The following is a 23,384-nucleotide window of genomic DNA, read 5'->3' on the forward strand; positions in this document are numbered from 1 at the left end:
TGAATTCCTTTTTCTATGGGAAACCTATGTTTACTTGTAAGGCCTTCTTCAACTGGATGAGGCCCACCCACATTGTGGAGGGTAATCTGCTTTACTCAAATTTTGCCAATTTAAATGTTAATCACAACTTTAAAAATACCTTCTGCACAGCAACATCTAGACTGGTGTTTAGCCAAATAACCGAGCTCTATAGCCTAGTCAAGTTGACACATAAAATTAACCATCATAGTTGTATTCGTGTAGAACTTGAAGCTTAACTTGTATTTCTAAAAACTAAAACCATCTAAACCCTTCTTAATAATTTTTTTTATCAATCATTGCTTGGCCTAGCACTGAATTTCACCTCCAGGCTTGACTAGATCACACATTTCTAATTCACCCTAAGCAACCTGGGGAAGCTGGATTATGCCTCTTGTCCTGTGCCACTGGTCTGAATTAGAAGCATTCACCACTTCCACCAGGCATAGAAGGAAGAACTGATCATCATAGCTTCTTTGTACATTTTTCTAAAGTATTTACTAGCCCCTCTCTGTCTTTGGGTTCATTATTTGTTTTTAATAAAATTCCATTAGCTCATACTTTACTCATGAATATTGTAAACTTTTTACAATATTAATTCATTAATCCTTATAACCCATGAGGCTGGTACTGCTATGATCTCCATTTTTTCCATGAATTTAAATAATTGGCTTAAAGTCTCAGGGTCAGTGATGGCCCTTAACCATTCTCTTAATTATTAAGCAACGTGCATATTAAGAAAGAGGTTTTTTTTTTTACCTCCAGCCATAACTTGAAAAGAACCCAGAGATGAAAAGTATCTATTATCTGTTTATCATTATCATGAATATTGAGAAATGTTTACTAGATTATTATACTTATCTTTAAAACAAAAGCAGTTTATTTGCTTCCTTTTAGTTAAATCAGTTCAGTTTAAAAATAGCTACACCTTAGAGGCGCCTAGCTGTCTCACTCAGGTGGTTAAGAGTCTGCCTTCAGCTCAGGTCATGATCTCATGGTTTGAGTTCCAGCCCCACATCGGGCTTTCTGCTATCTGCTCAGAGCCTGCTTCAGATCCTCTGTTCCCCTCTTTCTGCCCCTTCCCCACTTGTGCTCTCTCCAAAAGAAAAAGAAAAGAAAAAAGAAAAAAAGAAAAAGAAAGAAAAAAAAGATATATATATAGCTACACTGTGTTTGGGATACTTTCAGCCTGAGTCTTGTAACTAAACTTTTTTCAGGAGTTATTCTCACAGATTTTTCAAAAATCCTCTTGACTTAGTGACAAAACCTTTGGAGAGAATGACCATGGGTTTCAGTCAGCACTGTCCCTGTTGCATACAGACATGACTGGAGAATAAACCCAGTGATTGTCTTACATACACATAAGAAGTGTCTACATCTTGGCTGTGGGTATTTTGATTACAAGAATGTGATCCTGTAAGTCATCAGCACTATAAATAAAGTCAGGCTATAATAGAACATTTCATCAAAAGTTATCATGATAGAAGGCAACTGTTGTGGAATCAGATTCTTGATTTTAAAAATATGTTGACAATCAAATTGAATCAGCTTAGCAGAAAAATAATTACAAAGATTGAAAATTCCCTGTTCCTCCAAGCCTTTTATTTTGTTTGTTAGTAAACTGATGTAGGAGACACTTGTTCCCCTGAAGGAGACTGCTGTCTCAACTGATAAATCATATAAGCTCCAATGAATGTATGTCCTCAACCTCAGGAATGACAGGTCTTTGTCACTCTTGTGGGATCTGAGCAGTGATGCCGTGAGAGAATTTGACTAATAACCTTCACGTGGACCTTTCAAAGTCTGCATGTAACTCCTTGATAAAGATCTTGGTAAAGGCTAATATTGTCACAGGTTGACAGCATTGGGAGAAGAGGGCCACGGAGCACTTCAACACTTTTCAGTTTATAGTAACTCCTTGAAAAAAACCTTAGGTTTTGCTGTACTTGGCAATCATTGGGACAAATCATAAGAAAATGAGTATGAAATATGTGACCCTCAGATATAATGCATTTGGCTTTATTCTCTCAGACATGTGCACATGAGGGCAGTTTATACAAAGTCTGGTTTGACTAAAAGGACACATCGCTGATGTTCTCTGAGTTTAGATGGAATGCCTTTCATTTTATACAGTGTCTTTAATTCTGCAGCTATTTAGCCACATATGGGTGTGTTGTATCAGTGAGATAGATTCACTGTGACAGTGAATGGAAAGAAGTAATCTATTCCCCTTATTTTGTGCAAACTTTAAAAGACAAAGCTAAATTTTACTAAAGACAGATCCATACCCAGGGGAAAGGACAATTCTGAAAAGCCCACTGTATTTCTAGCCAAATGTTTGAAAATAGATTTAGATTCTACCCAGGTGAATAGTTAATAGGTTTTTTGGGTGTGCTCAATTCTTTTCATGCTCCCAGTGTCATTTTGGTTTAAAAATACCACACTACATTTACTTCCCATGACCAAAAGCCTTAGAACATCATGAAAATGGTAATTAAGCATTACTTTCATGCATCCAACAAATGTTAATTTCAAGAGACTACACAAACAGGATTCCTTTAAGTTGTTTTATTGATGACAGGAACAAGTGCGTAATTAAAGATTTCATGAGACCTGCAAACAATAAAGAATGTGTCTATTGCCAGCAAAAATACAATTATTCCAGGTCCTTTAGACATTACAAATATAGAGTTCTTTCACACCAGATGGTTCATAAGTGACAAAGCCATTTTAGGATGTTTAATTGTGCTTCTACAAAACCTTCAAAGAATGAGGTAGTTTCCTTTACCCACGTTATTCTCCACATTTTGATTACACTTTCAGTGAGTTTAAATCTTTTAACGTAACCTTTAAACAATTTTTTCATGAAAGCCAAGCCTTATTTACAAAGTGTATTTCTCTGCACTTGATTTTTCTTAAAGAGAATTTCAAGAATGACTACACAACTAGAGAACTTTGAGACAATCAATGGTTGGGATTTTTCATTGCAATTAGATTTAGGTGTAACAGCACATATTCTAAAAATTCCAGAGCTAAGCTGATATTCTCCTGTTTCTATCTATAAACTCCAATTTAAAAACTACTTCCTCAAACTACTTATTTTCTCTCAGTCACCGTTATTAAGCAAGTGCAAACTCTTCAGCAGTGACATAGGCTCTGTTTATTAGCCACTTGAGTCCATGTCAGAATCATTCATTCTCATAAGTCACCAGGGAAACATCTGCAGAATTTACAGATGCATACAGATTAGCTAGCTTATTTTTAAGACTTCATTCGAAATCTTATAGCCATACTCTTGAGAGAATTCCTGCACTTTTTAGAAACTTACCAAAGACGTAAAAATTGAGGCAGATATATGCATTCCTTTGTTAACCCTGAGAATGACTGTTGTGAAATTAACCTGGGGAAATTGCAGCATGTTGCACATTTTAGTTAAAAACTAAATGACAATATTCAACTAATTTCCAAATCAGGTAGCCTTCACCAAGGAAAAGGGGATGGCGGTAAACTGTATTTCTAAGGCGCGCGCGGGGGGGGGGGGGGCGCTGTGCAAAAGTCACAATGTACTCCTTGTCACTTATTTTTTCAGCCTCAAGAAGCTTCACGAATCTTAAGTAGTTGAAGGAATTATACAGTCTTCTCTAAATTTGTAGTACAGTGGTTTCCATATAACACGACCGTCAGGTTATTATCTCGAGATCATGGCCTAATTCTAATACCTAATGAACTGGCCCTTATACTTAGCCACTTCCTCCTCGGCACTATTGGTATTTGGCACCTACGTTGAACGCTAAAGACCCCTATGGTTGGCCAAATAAGGACAAGGCTTCTCTGGACAACACAGAAGCAAGTTTGACTTTTTTCCTGTGTTTCTTCCTCTACCTTCAGTTGTTCTTCTTCTGACATCTTCTCTAATTAAAAGTTTCTTGCCCCATAATTTAATAGTAGAACGTAGCCATTATAAAAGTGGATGTGCAGAGAAATCTGTCATTGAAACTACATCTTAATTCATTCTCATACCACAGCTTGCAGTCAAGTCTTACATCCCAACAGTGGATTCTGTAAATTGGAACATTATACAACTTAAGTTTTAAGCCTTATTCATAGGGTCTACAGAGGTATGAAACATATACTTCCAGACAGAAAAAGGCTTACTTAAGACTTCAACTGCATCCAGCAGATTTTAAAGACCGCTTCATTTTCTAACACCAAATTTCATGCCTTCATCATTCACATTTGAAGCATTCATTCAAATCATTCACGAAAGCAAATGTATGTACTTCTATCTGATCCCACAGAATTATTTACCCACAAACACTATTACATCATGTTGATATGTTTTTTTATCAAGCTCCCCAAATTAATATCTGAAGTCTTTTGATGTGGTATGTACACTAAGGATGAAAAATCACTTTCTTCTACCTCTGAATTTTTTTAAAGCGTGTTTTGGCCATGATGAACATGAATCTCTTTGCAATACGTTAAATGGCCTTTCTTTTAAAATCTCAAACCATGAAAAGTCATTGTTATATTAGTCCTCTACTTGTGATTTTCTGAGTAGCTGGATCCATCATTTTCAAGCTAAAGCTCTAAAGAGTTTGATTCATAATAGACATTTTCCAGAAAAACTCATTCTAGGAACATTTTATTTCAATAATATCTGGCTTTGAGTTTAAGATCAGCAAGGATGCTATAATTTCAGATGATCTTTTGTTAGATGAACCATGACAATTTAACATTGCTCCAGAGAATGTAGTTATCAAATGTACTAGGCAGGTTGGAAGTAAGTGGTAAACCAACAGGGAATCACACCAGGTAGACGGTGGTTGAATAACCCTCTAAATACTAATCCTACCGAGTAGTTGTGCAGTAGAAGAAAGGAATGGAAAAAGGGACGAATTTCCTTAAAAAATGAGATGGAAATGTTCATTGTGATTTCTTGATAAGACATGTGTTCTAGCCATCATCTCCTATTATCTAACTGCATTAAATAACTTTTTTTATCTAAAAATTTTAGTAGAGTATAAACTCCACGAGGATAATGTCTATATACTATTTTCTAAAACTAACTTCCTAATCCCTACCACTAGCTGTGTTAGACGCAAATTTGTGGGTACTCAACCAACATTTATCAAATTAACTATAATCTCTATGATCTTTGTCAATTAATAGGTAATCCTTACTGAAAAGCTGGTACTCTCTGTTGGGAGCAGACATCTGGAAAACAGGTGAACAAATTCTACTTGTAAAAACACAAAGTGACAGGTATTATGAATTATCCACTAATTATTCATGAGCATTACTATTGGTAACTTAAGTTTCTGAATATACACATAAGAAATCCACATTACAAGGAAGAATTCTTTGATCACATTTAGCATCTGAATATAAAATAAGTGAGCCTTACAATGTTTCTCTGACCCCTAAGCCCTTTGCTTTAGTCCATCTGATGAATATTGATTGCCCTAAATATTTTAGAAAATATAAACAAGTGAACAAGTATTGTTATTTTCTGCCTAAAATACATTTTTCCCAATCGTAATGGTAAACTCAATGTATGCTCTTAAAAAGGAACTTTTTAAGGAAAAAGAATACAGTAACTGAGCACTGTGTGGGAATAGGGAGAATAAATAAGCTTATTCTGGAAGCTGATTTTATAGCAAAAACCCCCTAACATGGAGTTGAATCTACTGCTTTAATAAGAGGCTCCTATAATTCTTTTGACCAAAACATACTCATTAATTGCCTCAAGTGTTCAAGAGTGCCGATTTGAAGGAAGCAAGACCACTCGTTTAGGTACAATAACATCGAGCAATAAACCTGATCCTAGGGCATCTCACGTAGGCTTCCCCAAACTTCAGGAGTGCTGACGCTGCACGGCATGTAAGTGGTGTTCACTGTACTTTCCTGCTGCTATCGTCTGTCATCTTTTTTTTTTTTTTTCCTTTACCTTATGGCAACATTTTGAGAAAAGAATAGAGGGTGTTTACCAGGGAGGGAAAAAAAAAAAACATGATTCCTAACAAGTTTTCTCATTCGCTTATTTCTTTCCCTTTTACTTTTACTTTGCACTTTTGAAAGCAAAGGTTAAAACAGGTATTATTAATTTCACTTCTGCCAGCTGCAGGTCCTTCAGAGCATGGTACACACCCCTGCAGTTGATGCTTCTTTTGGGGTATCCATGATTTGAATCCTTAATAAATGACTGTAACAATAAAAAAAATTCTAATAGCAAATATCTTTAGGAAATGCCCAAGTTTTGTTTATATCTGAACACTTCATTTTAAAATCCCGGTTTCTACCGGGGCACCTGGGTGGCTCAGTCAGTTGGGCATCCGACTTCGGCTCAGGTCATGATCTCACAGTCTGTGAGTTCAAGCACCACGTTGGGCTCTGTGCTGACAACTCAAAGCCTGGAGCCTGCTTCAGATTCTGTCTCTATCTCTCTCTGCCCCTCCCCTGCTCATACTGTCTCAAAAATAAACATTAAAAAAATAATTTAAAAAATCCCGGTTTCTACCAGTGTGTTTAGGAAAAAGCTTACAAACTTGGTCTGAAATGTAAAACATGAAAAAAGTGGGAGGAAGAGAACATGAAAAATAAGTTAATCATTATCATTCTAAGTGCCACCAGTTCTGTTTATATTCATGCACATGTGAATTGTTGAATCTCATTTGATCAACCCAATTAAACATTAAATAATTGCAGCCAATTATGCAAATATCAGCAACAATATTAATTTGTTGATCTTTTTGAGCAGATTAGCCTCACATGTTCCTAATGCTAGACTATCTTACACCATAAATGATCAATTAGTGTTAGGATAACTAAGTCTTGAAGAATGGATAATTGCCTAGTTATAATGTGTCACTCTTGCTGTATTAATCCACTGCAATTAAACAAATAGTGCACAAGGAAAAAAGATGTGCAGATGTTCCTTTTAAATCTATTTAACAAGTTAGTGTCAAGGTCAATTTTCTGTCTTATTACTTAAGAAAATGGCAGATTGCGCTCTCTCAGTTTTAGGAGACCTCCAGTTTTTTAAAATATATATCCTTAGTTTTCACTCCATCTGGTAGAAAGGGCTTAAAATGCTCTTAAGGTTTGATGAAAGAAATCATAGAGACATAATGTCAAGACATGTTGTTCTCTAACTTTTATAACGGACATGTGTTGCCATACTAAATTTAGAGATGCAAAGTGTGAAATGTATTTATGGCAAACAAATGACTTCCATTTCTCATAGAAATGTAGGTCTAGTTATTAACTGCTACTTGACAGGTTAGAATTACCTGCAAGTCTTTTCTAGACTACTGCTTTAAAAAGAAGGTCACAGGATTTAGCCAAGGTAAATGCATACCCTTAGAACACTACTTGGTGAAGTGTGCAGAGGACAGTTAAAGCACCTGAGGCCTGAAAAGAACAGACTTCCAAGACTTCAGATCACCAATTAAAAGCCCCCTAAAAGATATTTTTACTATTCCTTTTCATCTTATATACTTCCCTAATTTTCATTTTACCATTCCTATCTAAAAGAACCCTATGGCCAAAAGTCTTGGAAAAGAATCAAAGCCCCATTTGCTATGTGCTGCTAAATGCCTTAAGGAAATTTTTCTAACACATCAAACTTTTAGAAGGTCTTTTTTCCCCTTGCTCTGAAAAGAGAATGAAATATGATCAGCAAGATGAAAGTTACTAGAACTGAGGGAAACCAAAATATGTCTGAGAGTTGACCTTCCAAGGGTAAACGTTTTCTAGCAAGGTTTGACTGACTTTCCCCTAAATTATAAACCAGGATTCAATTTTAACTCACAGCTCCTAAATGAGGAAAAGATCATCTAGAATCGCTCTCCTGTACTCTAACCATGTGATCCTCCCAGCCCCATTCAACAGAAATGAGCTATATCAAAGTATACCCCTTTGCTTTCTACCAAAAGCTAAATATGATTCTTTATTTTGTATTTAACATGTAACATATATGTATTTAACACTTCACAAAGGTCATTTCCATTTGGTTGGTATGATATCATGACCTCTCTAGAGCTGCTATTTCAATTCCAAGGCAGTCTTCAAATATGAAATAATCCCTCCAACAAACTATGCCTCTGAGTATCTCTAATGACTTAGCAGTCCCTGGAAAATAAAGACAACGTGAGGTAAATGGACACAATGTCAGAATCAACCACAAATTCTAATAAAGAGGTTTCATAATATAGAAACAAAGAAGGTACACTTCTATAGAAGCTAAATGTTCATTCATTCATTATTTAATGAGTACCTATTATGTGCCAGGCAGGGGGATACAAAGATCTCAAAGGCACAAGAGCCTCCGTCTTGTGTTGGAGGCTGACAAACAGCCAATTACAATACAATGTGGAAAGGACAATGGTGGAGATGTGCACAGGTCCTGCTGATGCACAAGGAGAGCCTGGAGGAGACTGTGACATCAGGAAGAAAGGAGATTTACTCTTTAAGATGGATTTAAGGGGCCTGCAAAGAAAAATGTGAAAGCAGAAATACCAGTTTTTCAGTCTTGATTATTAAACAAAAAACAAAACAAAACAAAAAAAAAACCCACAACCATTTTCTGAAGATGAAGATAATGTCACAGGAAACATTACCTATGAAATTTACTCAGATCAGTTTTTAAACACAAAGAAACTCATTTGGTTGAGGAGCAGAACGTAATTTACACTAAGGAAGAAAATATTTTTGTATCTGAGGAAACTAATAAGGGAGGCACTAAGATTATTGAGGAAAAGTCTATGCCGTATGGCTTACATTATCATCTTTCGAAGAGAAGGTGAAGTAAGCTTTTAACACTGAGTTTACAAAATACCACTTGATGATTGCAATTCATTTTCTCTGGCATGAGGAAACAATCACCTGGTAACAACTGATAACACAAACTACATTAGGCACAACTAAAAACAGGTAGCCAAAGAAATCTATTGTAATTCAACTGCGACAGTTTGTCTCCATAGCACACAGATGATATTCTGTATTTTCCATTCAGGATACTATGATTGTCCAGTTGCTCTCTTCTCTTCCGTACTACAACAAAAGCAAGAAAACATGTTTAAGTGTAAACACTACCAGTGCAAGAATCACTTACAAATAAGTTCAGCGATACAACCAATGTTATACAAAAAGGTCTGTTCCTATTTTGAACAGTAAAAGCATATTCGTGTTAAAAATAGGATTAGAGAGAAATAAATCAAATACCTGGAGAGAATCACAAGTTTTATAATTATGGTTGAATTCAAATTTATAGCTGAAATAAGTCTCTAAGTAATGCCTTTTCATCACCATTCTGTATTTAGTTTCTGCTCCCCAAATAAAGTAACTGAGTTAAATTTAATTACAATCATCTTTATTCTAAAGAAGCGATGCTCAGAGTGTGTGCTCCAGACCTGGAGCATCGGCATCACCAGGCAGCATGTCTGAAATGCAAATTCTCAAGCCATACCTCAGACTTTACTGGGGATGGGTCCCAGCAACCATGCTTCAGCCAGCACTTTCGGGGGATTCTAATGACAGTGAAGTTTGAGAATCACCGCTCTGAAAGCCCCCTTTCTCAAGAGGGTTTTATGTTCATGGACAAAATATTAAATTGACAAACGCTCTGTTCTCTAAATGAAAGTCATTCAGGTTATGTTAGCATCTCAATTTTTCTTATTACTTCAAAAGTTATGGAACTACATCACAATCAGAATTTGATTATTCGCATCTCCAAATAATTTGCTTTCACAAACCTGAATTTTAATACTTAAAATTGAATTAACTGACACAAAGACATTCAAGATGTCCAAAGTAGAAAGCTAGTTTTGATCAATTTGTTCTTTTATTCATTCATTCATGTATGCGTGCATTCATTCATTCATTCATCAAACATATCTGTGTTCAAATGAGCTCTCACAGTGCTAATGCTATCGTGCCAGGAGCTTGACAGACTTACTACGAAATTTATCCTCACAGTAACCCCAGAGAGTAGGCACCGTTATCGATCTCATTTTATGGATGAGAAAAACTGTGTTAGGGAGATTAAACAACTTACTCAGGTAATTCGTAAAGGGTAGAGCCGAGCCCAGACCCTAGCCAAAGGTCTCTCTCGCACCAATGACATGTTCTTGACTACCATTTGGAGTTCCCTCCACATGTTCACATAGCTGTGTCTGTGGAGATGGACTTGGAACATATCTTCCCTTCCCCCACCATGCCAGTGAGTCTGCCACCATGTGCTTGCCTAAATTCCTGCGATGATGTCCCCTTTTCACATCAATCGGCTTTTCATTCCCAATATAACTTCAGTTGAAATTCAGATAAAACATTAGCAGTTCCAAATGGGAAAGAACTTTAATGATCATCTAAAATGTAGGGGCTTTGGGGAGCCTGGCCGGCTCAGTCGATAGAGCACGTGACTCTTGATCTCGGGGTCATAAGTTCGAGCCCCGTGTTGGGTGTAGAGATTACTTAAAAATAAAACCTTTAAAAAATAAATTAATTAATTAAATGCAAGGATGAGTCAAATAAGTGGAGCTCTGGACTTTAGAACAATTCCACTTTAATCAGTTTTGTATGTTGGGATTCTAGGAAAGATTTCCTTTGTAGAAAATTTCTGCTGCTTAAAAATCACGTATGAAGAGCAATGTACTCTTAAAGCCAAGCTTCTTATTTTACATCTAAGGACATTAAGGTTCTAGAAACTCTTAATCTGAAGCCCAGGGCTCCTGCCTCTATCTGATGCTATTTCTCCTATGTTATATTGTCCATGTGCTGGGTTCCTCTTAAAGAGCTTTAAAGACCTCTGGCAGCAGAATCTATCAAATCGGTAAAAATATTGGGAGCCAAGAATGGGTCTACTTACAACCTTTTGGTTTACATAAAAAAGAGAATGAAGGAAGCCCAATGACTATAAGTGACTTGCTGAATCTATATCAGAAAGAGTTGTTTCAAGAGTGTGGCTTCCCACTATTAATTGTTGATTCATGATAAATGCTAGATAAAAATTCCCAAATTCTGCTTGATTTATGTATGGTACAACATGACTTAAGGTAAGATCAAAATACGTGTTTTGTTTCTCTTACTTGGATTCCCATTAATACATTAGATACTCATGCCATTAATAATTGAGTGTCATCATATTGACATTTTAGCAGATCTACATTATTGTGATTCGTGACCGCCATAATTCCATCTTGAATCTCATCAATTAAAGTGAATTCGCTTTCGATTAGTTGTTTCAGTTTTATAAACCGTCAAAAATCTATTTGGGTTACAATGACAGTCATAGGCCATATCACTCTAAGAACCTTCATAATATATATTAAGATTGGCCTCCTCATCCTATAATTTATGCTTTTATGTAAAAATTATAGCATTCTGAGATGTATCTAAGAAATGTGATAATACAGGTAATTCAAACTATCTAGACCTAAGCAGTAAGCGATCAAACTTTCCATTTAGATGATAAATAACTTGATTCAATTTTTCAAGGCAAAATAATTCAAGAGTAGAGATGACAGATGTTAGCAGAGAGAGAAATTATATTCTTTCCTCAGGAGTAGGTACCTAGAGAAGGAGGGGAAAGAACACATGTCTGCATGGGCAAGGCTATCATTATCAGGGTCATTACAGAACCACAGCAGTAGGCTTACTCCTTCAGCATTTGGCAGGTCTGCTGTAAGTCACAATGACTTGATGTTGTTCACTGGAATCTAAGATGAGGTTAAAGCAACATGGGAAATCCAACTGAGCACATGGGGTGGTACTCAGCCCATGTGGAAGATTATCAATGAGGTATGCAGAATTTTCATCTTTCATGAATTCCAGGAAGAACACTAAACCAAAATACAACTAATGACAAGTTCATTGCTTCACATCCAACATACATATGGCAAATAATTTTACATGGCCTTTGTTAAATGCCTTTTACATTAGGCAGGAAAGTTCTTAGCAACACAAAAGGACAATGTACATGTCATGCACTTATTCTCTGTGATGCCAATAAAATTATAATCAGTGCTGCCCACCAGGTGACAATTTGTCATTCTTGTTCTAAATCCTATTCAATGGGCAAAGCTCTGTAATCCTGTAACGTGGAGAAGTGTGTATTAGGGAACAAGTACAGCTGGGAAGCTGGTCAAGGGGCTGAGTCATCAAGGCAATCTGGAAATGTTCACTTAGTATGCACACAAAGAGAAGGATAACTCGGGACATCAGCAGGGAAAAGGAGTAGGGCTCTTATGTAACTAAAAACCATCAAGCTGTTCCACTGAAAACAAAAAAATGCAATAACCACTAATGGTCATTTATTCTTACAAAACTGTAGCCACTAGTGGGGAAAACAGAATTTTAAAAGAAATTCCATCTGGTGGCCTACAGTCAATACAGATCCTGCACCTATCTCACTGGGCTTTCCTTTTCCTAAACTATTTAAGACACCTACCTCTCTAAACTTAACCAAAGAGGTGAAAAATCTATACACTGAAAACTATAGAAAGCTTAGAAAAGAAATTGAAGAAGACACACACACAAAAAAATGGAAAAATATTTCATGCTCATGGATTGGAAAAATATTGTTAAAATGTTGATACTATCCAAAGCAATCTACATATTCAATGCAATCTGTATCAAAATAACACCAGCATTCTGCACAGAGCTAGAGCAAACAATCCTAAAATGTGTATGGAACCAGAAAAGACCCCAAATAGCCAAAGCAATCCTAAAAATGAAAAACAAAGCTGGAGGCATCACAATTCTGGACTTCAAGATGCATCACAAAGCTGTAATCATGAAGACAGTATGGCACTGGCACAGAAACAGACACTTAGATCAATGGAACAGAATACAGAATGCAGAAATGGACCAACAAACATATGACCAACTAATCTTTGACAAAGCAGGAAAGAATATCCAATGGAATAAAGACAGTCTCTCCAGCAAATTGTGTTGGGAAAACTGGACAGCAACATGCAGAAAAATGAACCTGGACCAGTTTCTTACATGATACACAAAAATAAACTCAAAATGGATGAAAGACCTAAATGTAAGACAGGAAGCCATCAAAATCCTAGAGGAGAAAGCAGGCAAAAACCTCTTTGACTGGGGCACTTGGGTGGCTCAGTCGGTTAAGCGTCCGACTTCGGCTCAGGTCATGATCTTGCAGTTTGCGAGTTCGAGCCCCGTGTCAGGCTCTGTGCTGACAGCTCAGAGCCTGAAGCCTGCTTCGGATTCTGTGTCTCCCTCTCTCTCTGCTCCTCCCCTGCTTATGCTCTGTCTCTGTCTCAAAAATAAATAAAACATTAAAAAAAAATTTAAAAAAACAACAACACCTCTTTGACCTTGGCTGCAACAACTTCTTATTCAACATGTCTCCAGAAGCAAGGGAAACAAAAGCAAAAACGAACTATTGGAATCTCTTCAAGATAAAAACCTTCTGCATGGTGAAGGAAACAATCAGCAAAACTAAAAGTCAACCGACAGAATGGGAAAAGATACTTGTAAATGACATATTAGATAAAGGGTTAGTATCTGAAATCTTATAAAGAACTTATCAAACTCAACACCCAAAAAACAAATAATCCAGTGAAGAAACAGGCAAAAGACATCAATAGACACTTTTCCAAAAAGGACATCCAGGTGGCCAATAGACCCATGAAAAAATGCTCAACATCACTCGTCATCAGGGAAGTATGAATCAAAACCACAATGAGATACCACCTTACACCTGTCAGAATGGCTAACATTAACAACTCAGGCAACAATAGATGTTGGCGAGGACGCAGTGAAAGAATCCTTTTGCACTGTTGGTGGGAATGCAAACTGGCGCAGCCACTCTGGAAAACACTATGGAGATTCCTCAAAAAATTAAAAATACAACTACCTTATGACCCAGCAAATGCACTACTAGGTACTTATCCAAAGGATACAGGTATGCTGTTTTGAAGAGGCACATTCACCCCAATGTTTATAGCAGCATTATTGACAATAGCCAAAGTATGGAAAGAGCCCAAATGTCCATTGACAGATGAATGGATAAAGAAAATGTGGTGTGTGTATGCGTGCGTGTGTGTAGAGAGAAAGAGAGAGAGAGAGAGAGAGAGAGAGACAGAGAGATACAATGGAGTATTACTCAGCAATCAAAAAGAATGAAATCTTGTCGTTTGCAACAACATGGATGGAACTAGTGTATTATGCTAAATGCAATTAGAGAAAGACGAATATACGACTTCAGTCATATGTGGAATTTAAGATACAAAACAGACGAATATAAGGGAAGGGAAGCAAAAATAATATAAAAATATGGAGGGGGACAAACATAAGAGAATCTTAAATATAGAGAACTGAGGGTTGCTGGAGGGGTTGTGGGAGGGGGGATGGGCTAAATGGGCAAGGGGCAGTAAGGAGGACACTTGTTGGGATGAGCACTGGATGTTATATGTAGGGGATGAATCACTGGATTCTACTCCTGAAATCACTATTATACTATATGCTAAATAACTTGGATGCAAATTTAAAAAATAAAATAAATCAATTAAAAAAAAAAAACAGGAAAGGACTTCCACCTCTCAGGTCTTTGCAATCACTACTTCCCACTTTCTAAAACCTCAACAGCAGCCCTGTTAGTTACACAAACATGCTGCCCTGATATTTAAGGCCTGGATTCCAGGTTTTTATTTGATTCTGACAGCAGTCTTGGTATGTGCATTTCACTTTAAAAATGTCTAAAATCAGGTTCTCTCAAAGTTTTCTCGAAAAGTAATACGTGGGGCGCCTGGGTGGCTTAGTCGGCTCAGGACATGATCTCACAGTTCATGGGTTCGAGCCCCGTGTAGAGCTCTGTGCTGACAGCTCAGAGCCTGGAATCTGCTTCAAATTCTATGTCTCCCTCTCTCTCTGCTTCTCCCCCACTCACACTCTCTCTCTCTCTCTCAAAAATAAATAAATGTTTAAAAAAATTAAAAAAAAAAAGTCATTTGATATTATTTAAGGCCTTCCTCCCACTTCTCCTCAGAATGTGTTAATATATAAGAGCAACATGTTTTTGTCCTTCAGTATCTGTCTGGTATATCACTCACTTATTTGTTCCTTTATTCATTTATTCAAGAAACATTACTGAGTGTGTATGATAGCCCAGGCCTTGTACTGAATACTGGGGTTATAAGAAGGGAGTAAAACAATTCCTACATTCAAACAACCTTAGAACAAAGACAAGTGTGTGACTAATTAGAATACAACTTAAAGGCCATATGCGATATGGAACCCAGGTACTTTGGAAGCTGGAAGAAGAAGTTATATTTGAGGGGATGAATACGTGTTTGTACCGGGGACAGGGATGTTGCTCAAGACAGACTTTAAAAGTTCCTCAAGGAGATGTGTCTTGACAGACAACCAATACCTTCTCAAGTAGGCAAACTGTAGAAGGTACAGAAAGGCAGGAAGAAGTAGACAGCAGAGTCAATTGGAGAACAGAGATTATCCCAATAGCAGGCATATTGGTGAATACGATAGTGAGTAATCAGATTGACAAAGAGCGATGCAAGAGAAAAGAAACATAGGCAATATGGCTAATGTTCTCCATGCTGAAGTCTAGTTAAGTAACACAAAAGTGTTTTTCTTTGTCACTTGAAAAAAGAAAGAGGGAAAAAAAAAAAAAAAGACTGAAACACTCCCCTCCTAAGAGGTATTTTTAGGGCAATCTAAAATCCATGGAATTTTATGGAAAATTCGCCAAGGGGAATGAATACTTAACCTCAGAGGTTCTTACTCATATACAGAAACACACAAGTTAAATGACAATCACATCTGTGGTTAAGAAGGATTTCCACCCCCCACGTCACAGTGGCAAGAATCTTCTGGGTTTATTGGTTGTTGTTGCTCTCTTCAATTTACCAGAGCACTTCTTACGAAATATCCATGTTTTTCATGTAATGTCAAAGAGATCAAATGTAAAACATGATGCAATTCTATGCTTTTTCCTCAATAATTACTTAAATTATTTTTCGTGGACAGAAACAGGCACCTGTAGCTTGGGTGACAGCACCAATTTGCTATCTTATAAGAGAATAATTTTGAAACTTTAGGTTCCATGCCCACAGGCATAAAATAATTGAAAAAGAAGGATGTGGTCTTAGATTCTGAATAGATAGTCCTCTGTTACTTAACAATTTGGAGCAGAGTTGGTCCTTCTGGTTTGTGGTTTAATTCAGAATCATTATATTATCTCACGTATCCTGTGTCTCCACCCTTTTTGTTTCCTTATTCCTAGGGAAGCTTTGAATGTATCATTAATTTTCAGTGTTACCACCATTACATTTTACTACCTAGGGTAAAAAGAGAAATTAATTTCTTCTTAGCCACAGGCACTAAGTTATATAGAGAATATATACAGGTAAAAGGAAAATGTTGTTTCTTCTCATTCTCTGCTTCATATGGATCTTTTATTCTTAAAAGTATTCATGTGGCCTCACATTTAAATTGAGTATTTTGTTTCTCTACAGCTTTGACTTCTCCAATTTTTTTTATCCCTTCTACTACTATTAAATCACCAGCACCTGGAATAGTCTCTTGCACACTGTTTGTGCTCAAGACATATATCTATTGAATGAATTAATCAAAAACATTCACTTATTCACTAATCTTACATCCATAATCTTACCGTAAAAATGCTGAGAACTTTTGTAATGGCGTGTCCTTTTGCCCCCAGAATATGTCTTTGGGCTTCTCTTTTACTTAGAGTTCTGATGCATATACTTTGGCACTATCTCAAGAGAGAGGAAATTTCTGCTTTTGCCTGCCTTAGGCAAAGCTTCATGATTATGTCCATCAAACACCTCTACTTAGATCTTTCTTCCAATTCAAATTTAATACAGTTTGATTTTCCCTTTCAAATACAGTTGACTTTTTCTTTTCTTTTAATCCTTTACAACCAAATCAAATTAAGGGTAATTTTCTTATTTCATATAATCTCCAAGAGATACTGAAATCTCATTTTGTGTATTAAGTCCGATACAATGAAGGATTCCCCTCTGTATGTATTCAAGAAAAGGTTCCAAAGTGGTATTTTCTTATTACCATAGCAACACGACCTCCCCCCTTTTCCTTCCAATTTTTAAGTTTTATTTATTTTTTATTATTCTTTATTTTTTGTTTAAATCCAAGTTAGTTAACATATAGTGTAATAATGATTTCAGGAATAGAATTTAGTGATTCATAACTTATATATGACACTCAGTGCTCATCCCAACAAGTGCCTTCCTTAATGCCCATCACTCATTTAGCCCATCCCCCCATCCAACATGTCTCTAGCAACCCTCAGTTTGTTCTCTGTATTTAAGAATCTTGGGGCACCTGGGTGGCTCAGTCAGTGGCTCATCCGACTTTGGCTCAGGTCACGATCTTACAGTTCGTGGGTTTGAGCCTCGCGTCAGGCTCTGTGCTGACAGCTCAGAGCCTGGAGCCTGCTTCAGATTCTGTGTCTCCCTCTCTCTCTGCCCCTCCCCTGCTTGTGCTCTATCAAAAATAAATAAACTTTAAAATTCTTAAAAAAAAAAAAAAAAAAAAAAAAAAAAGAATCTCTTATAGTCTGTCTCCCATCTGTTTTTATCTTATGGGTGATATCATACGACATTTGTCTTTCTGTTACTTATTTTGCTTAGCATAATACACTATAGTTCAATCCATGTTGTTGCAAATACTGCCTCCCTCTTAAAAATCTTTCAATTTCTGTTTTGGATAAAGGCTTTCATAATTTGGCCAATTATATATTTTTATTCTATTTATGTTTCTTATTTGTGCAAAACACTAATAACTTATTACCTTCATCAGATTTACTCAACTGTAAAAAAATTTAGATTACCAAAACATCCAACTATTCTTATTAATTTAATTTTTTCCAATGACTTTTAATTGTTTCCATGTATAAAAGTAGAAGACTCAACAAATTATATGTCTTCTAATATTAAGATATTCTTTTATTTAGTTTGCAGAATTTTTTAAAATGTTTATTCTGAGAGAGAGAGAGAGGCAGAGAAAGGGGAATAGAGAATCCCAAGTAGGCTCCATGCTGTCAGCACAGAGCCTGATGTGGGGTTCAATCTCACAAACCATGAGATCATGACTTGAGCCAAAATCAAGAGTCAAACCCTTAACTGGCTGAGCCACCCAGGGGCCCCAGTTGAAAGATTTCTATAGAAAGCCTTTACTGAAGAGGAAAAGAGCAACATTTCATCGATTCAAAAACCACAATCATTCTTACCTTTTAATGTTATTAATTTTGCATAAAAGTTGCTGAGTAAGTCTTCCAAAAATACCATTCTTATTACTATCCCAGGACCTCAGTTGCTCTGGAGGGGCCTGCTGTTTTGTCAACTTTTTTTTTTTTTTTTTGTATAGTTTTAAGACCTAAACCATCTGGTGTCACTCAAACTATCAAACTTCATTTCACATTTCAGTATGAATCTCAGCTCCCCTTGGGTACGTTCACTGACTGGCAATGATGATATGTGGGCTCAACAAAATCGTCCAACAACGTGTGAGGGGCTTGCAAGTTATAGAATAGTCCTTTTATTGATGACCTGGCATTACGTGGTACTTGATAAGCCTGCCTAGAGATATGCTTAACTGTCTGATGAGACACCACTGTAAACTGCTGCTCAGGAAAAAACAGGCAGAACAAGGTTAGCAGTAGAAAAAAAATAGGTATGCACTGTTTTTGACCCAACAGTTACAATCTCAGGAACTTATCCTAAGGAAATAATCAAAGATTGCACTGTTTGTAACAGGTAAAAAAAAACAAAAACAAACAAAAAAAAAACTGCCAACAACATAAATGTTCAATAATAATGATTCTTTAAAAGTTATAGTACATCAATATCACAGAATTCAATTAAATTTTATACATGGAATGGAGAAATTTATTGATACGAAAAAGCAAATGATTTGCTAGATGAAAAAAAAGCAGATAACAAATCACATATGACTATTTTGTTAGAAAAATACTTCAAGAAGTATATTAACAGAAAATATTTTTGAGATATCAAAAATTAACAGTGGTTATATTTCAGTGTTGGAATCACAGGTAATATTTTTCTTTTGTGCTTTATTCTACAAATTTAATTTGTTAACCCCAAATGGCAGTGTTTACTCTCTTCTCTCCACTGAAATATGATTTGGTTTTAGTTCTGATTGAAATCATCTGAAATAAGATGACCTTTTTTTTAAAAAAGAAGCCCTTACCTGAATATCAGTCAATTTTTCCAAGATCCGACTTGCAAGTTTAGGACCATTCTCCATAGTTGGGATGTGTACAGTCTATGAAAGAATATCACAGGCATGATAATTGGAGGATATCCATGTATGCAATAAGCAAGACACTCAGCAATTCTACTGTATTAAGACAATCCCAATGAAATAAGGAATGGTACTATGATAACCTGATCACGTATGCCAACCCCTTATGCCAAAGACTCTTTTTCTATTCTGAATTTGAATAAAAACAAAGTAGCCGATGATAGTTTGTTTCTTGCCTACCAACTGATTTTAAGGCACAACTGGTTTATATGTTGGTCTTCAGGCTGATATGAGGAACCAAAGAGACCAAAGAGCTAGGGATACCTAAAACAGTGGCCAAACATAAAGAATCCTACCTCTTTCAGGATTCTGAGAATCTATAGGATGAATGATTGGCCTCCTTACCTAATTCTTCTGGCAGGGAATGAGAACTCGAAAACCTTTTGCCACAAATTAAAGCAAGTCATTGCAGGGACGTATATGAAAGCAAGTCTATGCCTTCACAAAATAGGCTTCTAAACCTATGTCTGTTCCAAGTCAAACCTCCACAGTGCTGGACAGCATCATTACACTGGGGGCTGAGAGATTTCCTGCCCCTAATTTACACTTGAGTCATGTCCATTCCTGCCTGGCTGGCTTGCAGGCTTTTGATAGTCTGATTTTAGTAGATAGCCCATGCTGTCACTCTTTTCTTCTTATGCTCTTTAGGATAATAGGGTAATTAGATGTACCTTTAGCTCTGCATGCCCTGTGAGACAAGACCAATATCAAAACGTTGAGCTTTATAAACTTATTTCTAGAGGTGAAATGATTGTACTTAAAAAATGTGACTTCATGACAACTTTAGTTCATTAAAAAAGTGGACCAATAATGCATTTACCTAGATACTACAATAATGAAACACAAAACAGTAGCTTTATACTCAGTAAAAGTATTGATACATAGTAAAATAATTCTCCCTTGAAACAATCAATCTGTAGATGGAATCATGTTAAAAGCCACTCCTTACAAGCAAGTTCGAAAATCTCAAGCAATGAAGTAGCCACCATTAAAATCAGAAAAGGAAAATAATGGAGGAAAAATAATTATTTTATTTATCTATTTTCAATTTAAAAACCAATCAAGTTTGTATTTAATATGATTAAGTCAAGCCAATTCACATCCTAAGAATAATACCCACATGCCTTTAAGCTATAAAGTTAGACGACGATGTTAAATATCCAAGCTTTGTGATAAAGGGCAAAGCAAAAAAACAAAAACAAAAAAAAACCACTACCACCAACAACAAAACTAACAAAGAGTGGAAATATACCACATATAAAATCAGACTAATTCACTGGGAGGAGAACACTTCTTCCAACTAAATGATTGAATTCTTTTTGGAGGATTTTAGTTGATGTACCAACTTAGCCAAATGAAAATTTTTCATAAAGTGGTTTAAATAGTAATAACAACAACAGAAGCAATAATAATAATAAACGTAGGAGTTAATCATTCAAATGAATTTTCCATAACTGTTTGCCATTACTACTCTAATAGTTTGGGAGTACTTTTGGAAACCAGAAACGGAAATCTAATTACCTGTAGAACCTTCTTAGCAAGCTAAAAGGAAGAAATAAGAACGGACGCTTATTGGCACATCTCCAATCCCTAAATTGACATAAAACAGATGTGATACATTTCCAAGGACAAAACTGACTCCCTCCCACACTGGAGCTTGCACAAAATTGCTGGAAAGATGAGAGTAAGTAATTTGGTAATACAGGTTCATTGGGACAAACTGCCAAGTTATTAAAGAAAAAAATCCTTTGCATCTTGGGTCCAACTACCATTTCATTTACACATTTAAAGAATTAAATAAATTATAGGCAAATGCTTGGAAATGACAGGAGGTGAAGAGATTGTCTCTTACCTCACCCTTGTACAGTATATCAGAAACTGGGCAAACAACGCAGGCTGTACCCGAGCCAAACATCTCTCTCACTCGGTTCCCCTCCAGGGCTGTTGTCAAATCACCCATGGTGAGGTACCTCTCTGACACCTTAAATTCACCCTGTATGGAATATAAAAAATAGAAATATTAACATTTGCAAGGAAAAGGCATGCAAAAAAAGCCCTGTCGTACTTAACCTTTCAACCTGACACTCTGAATTCAAATCATGTGAGAATCATCCTCTGAGGGAAAGCTGAAGAGAGCACCACTACCTTACTGGTAAACATGCTGAGGTGTTAAGCAATCTACTCCAAGGTCACAGCATCGCTAAACGAGATGATCAGAGTAAGACGATCAGAGTATAACGTAACACCATCACTATAAAATACGGGGTATATTTTAATGCATGCCAGCTTTTTTGGCCTTTTATTTGTTGCCATGCCTAAAGTCTCACAAGATAAGGCACTTCCCATGCTACTTAATGTGTGTTCTATGTTAACAGTGTCTTGAACCCTATTTACCACAAAAGAGAACATATTCTTAGATAATATTAATAATGATTTATTCAGCACCCATTGCATGCCTCCTACTCTCATTTTTAAGGTGGGTATTATCATCCCCATTATACGGATGAAGAAATTAAGGTTCAAAGGGAGGCTAAGCGACATGTCTAAATCCACATAGCTAGTAAACAGCAGAAACTGAATTTGAACTCAGGTGTGATCTGACTGGCTCTAAATTTCCTCCACTCTCTACTAGGTCTTCTATGGAGTGAAAACATAGACTGAGTTTAACTACCTGAACTATTTCATTATTTTAAAACACTGAAAGTATATTTGGACTTTGAGAAATTGCATGGGATATTCCTTTTTTTCCTCAATTCACTGATTCAGTTGTCTTTACAGCAGAAATCCCCTTGCTCCTCTTTAGTATCTTATTGGGTTGAGTTTCATCACAGAATTACTGGCATAACCTCATCGACTCTGCTGAACTATTTCAACATTTTATTTGCTCAAAGATAGGAAATTGGGGGAAAAAAAGCTGATGCTTTTAAACTATCTGCTTAAATAAATGATCTTTTGAAACTCATTCTTTAATCTGTATTAATTCTCATTCTTTTATGTTAGTGGTTAAGGTTCAAAGTTTGTCTCAAACTTATTAAAAAAATATTTATCCATCCTTTGTTGACCTTAATTTTTTTTAAGAAGAGTATTTTTTAAAACTTACAGATCCACAATAGATAAAAACGAAATTCAGAGCCCTTGGCAAGATTCAAAATATTAGAAGAAGGCATCATGCTGTAAGTATGATTTGGGAGAGTAGGAAAATATGTCTACAACAGAAATATGGCTCTTTGCAAGTTTCAGTTTATCTCAGTCTGGAATTTCAATTATGTTGTTCAAAGGTAAATAAATAAATAAATAAATTCCAGAAAATCAGCCAAGTTAACTGAAAATGAGATGAGCTCTGTGTTCTGGAAAAAAAAAAAAAAAAATCTCTTGTAAATAAACAGAATTGTTTTTCCTCTGCTCACCCTTACTTATCTTTGGACAATTTCCCCTGTCTGGCAAGTAATGGTAACCCCCCACATGCCTCTTGGCATTTATGTCTCACTGTTTTAAAATAGCTTTTAAAATAAATTACAGCTAAGGAGTCAAGGAAAAACTTCCTCCATAATAACTAATTTCATGCTAGCAAATCATTAGTGTGGGAAAGCATTTCCACTTGCAACTTGTCATCAAACCTTCTGTACTTGGTTGATTTTTTTCTTTAATAAAACAAAAATTACTGAGCTTCGAAAATACATCTTTCCAACTGCAAACATATTTAGGACAGGGCAAGCTGTTTGAAATTATACCAACAGTTTGTAAATGTCATGCCCAATGTGCCAGCCAGCATGTGGCAGTTGGGTCTTGTCTACTTCAGGGTTTTGTAGAATTATTTATAGCACATTTCCTTTATTTCCAAAGCTTTTTCCAGAGAAAGTATGCTAGTACTCTCCTAGGTAATATGTGCGTTTCTAAACATTTGTCCTATTAATACTGTTTGACCACAGTATGCTCAAAGTCTTTTCATGTCCCGTGGAGACCGTTTTAACACATGGGTCAAAAGTTCCATCCAAGAACCTTTGCCAGATAAC

The 23,384-nt window shown here is 36.2% G+C and overlaps 1 protein-coding gene across 3 annotated transcripts in view; it reads right to left on the bottom strand.

Moving 5' to 3' along the window:
- Positions 1-8,584: 8,584 nt before the first annotated feature.
- The window catches only part of BCAT1 (branched chain amino acid transaminase 1), a 99,929-nt gene continuing 85,129 nt past the window's right edge, over positions 8,585-23,384 (bottom strand). The window contains exons 9-11 of one of the 3 annotated variants that reach the window (XM_049625190.1): positions 21,224-21,364; positions 19,258-19,332; positions 8,585-9,072 (exon numbers count right to left, since the gene is read on the bottom strand). In XM_049625190.1, coding sequence (XP_049481147.1) covers positions 9,031-9,072; positions 19,258-19,332; positions 21,224-21,364 — 258 coding nt within the window. In that variant the 3' untranslated portion in view covers positions 8,585-9,030. Of the gene's footprint in view, positions 9,073-17,617; positions 19,333-21,223; positions 21,365-23,384 lie in introns of those variants that run through there. The other 2 variants (XM_049625191.1, XM_049625189.1) reach the window with 2 other exon arrangements.

This window comes from Panthera uncia, chromosome B4 (assembly GCF_023721935.1).
Source record: "Panthera uncia isolate 11264 chromosome B4, Puncia_PCG_1.0, whole genome shotgun sequence".
Classification (NCBI taxonomy): Eukaryota; Metazoa; Chordata; class Mammalia; order Carnivora; family Felidae; genus Panthera; species Panthera uncia.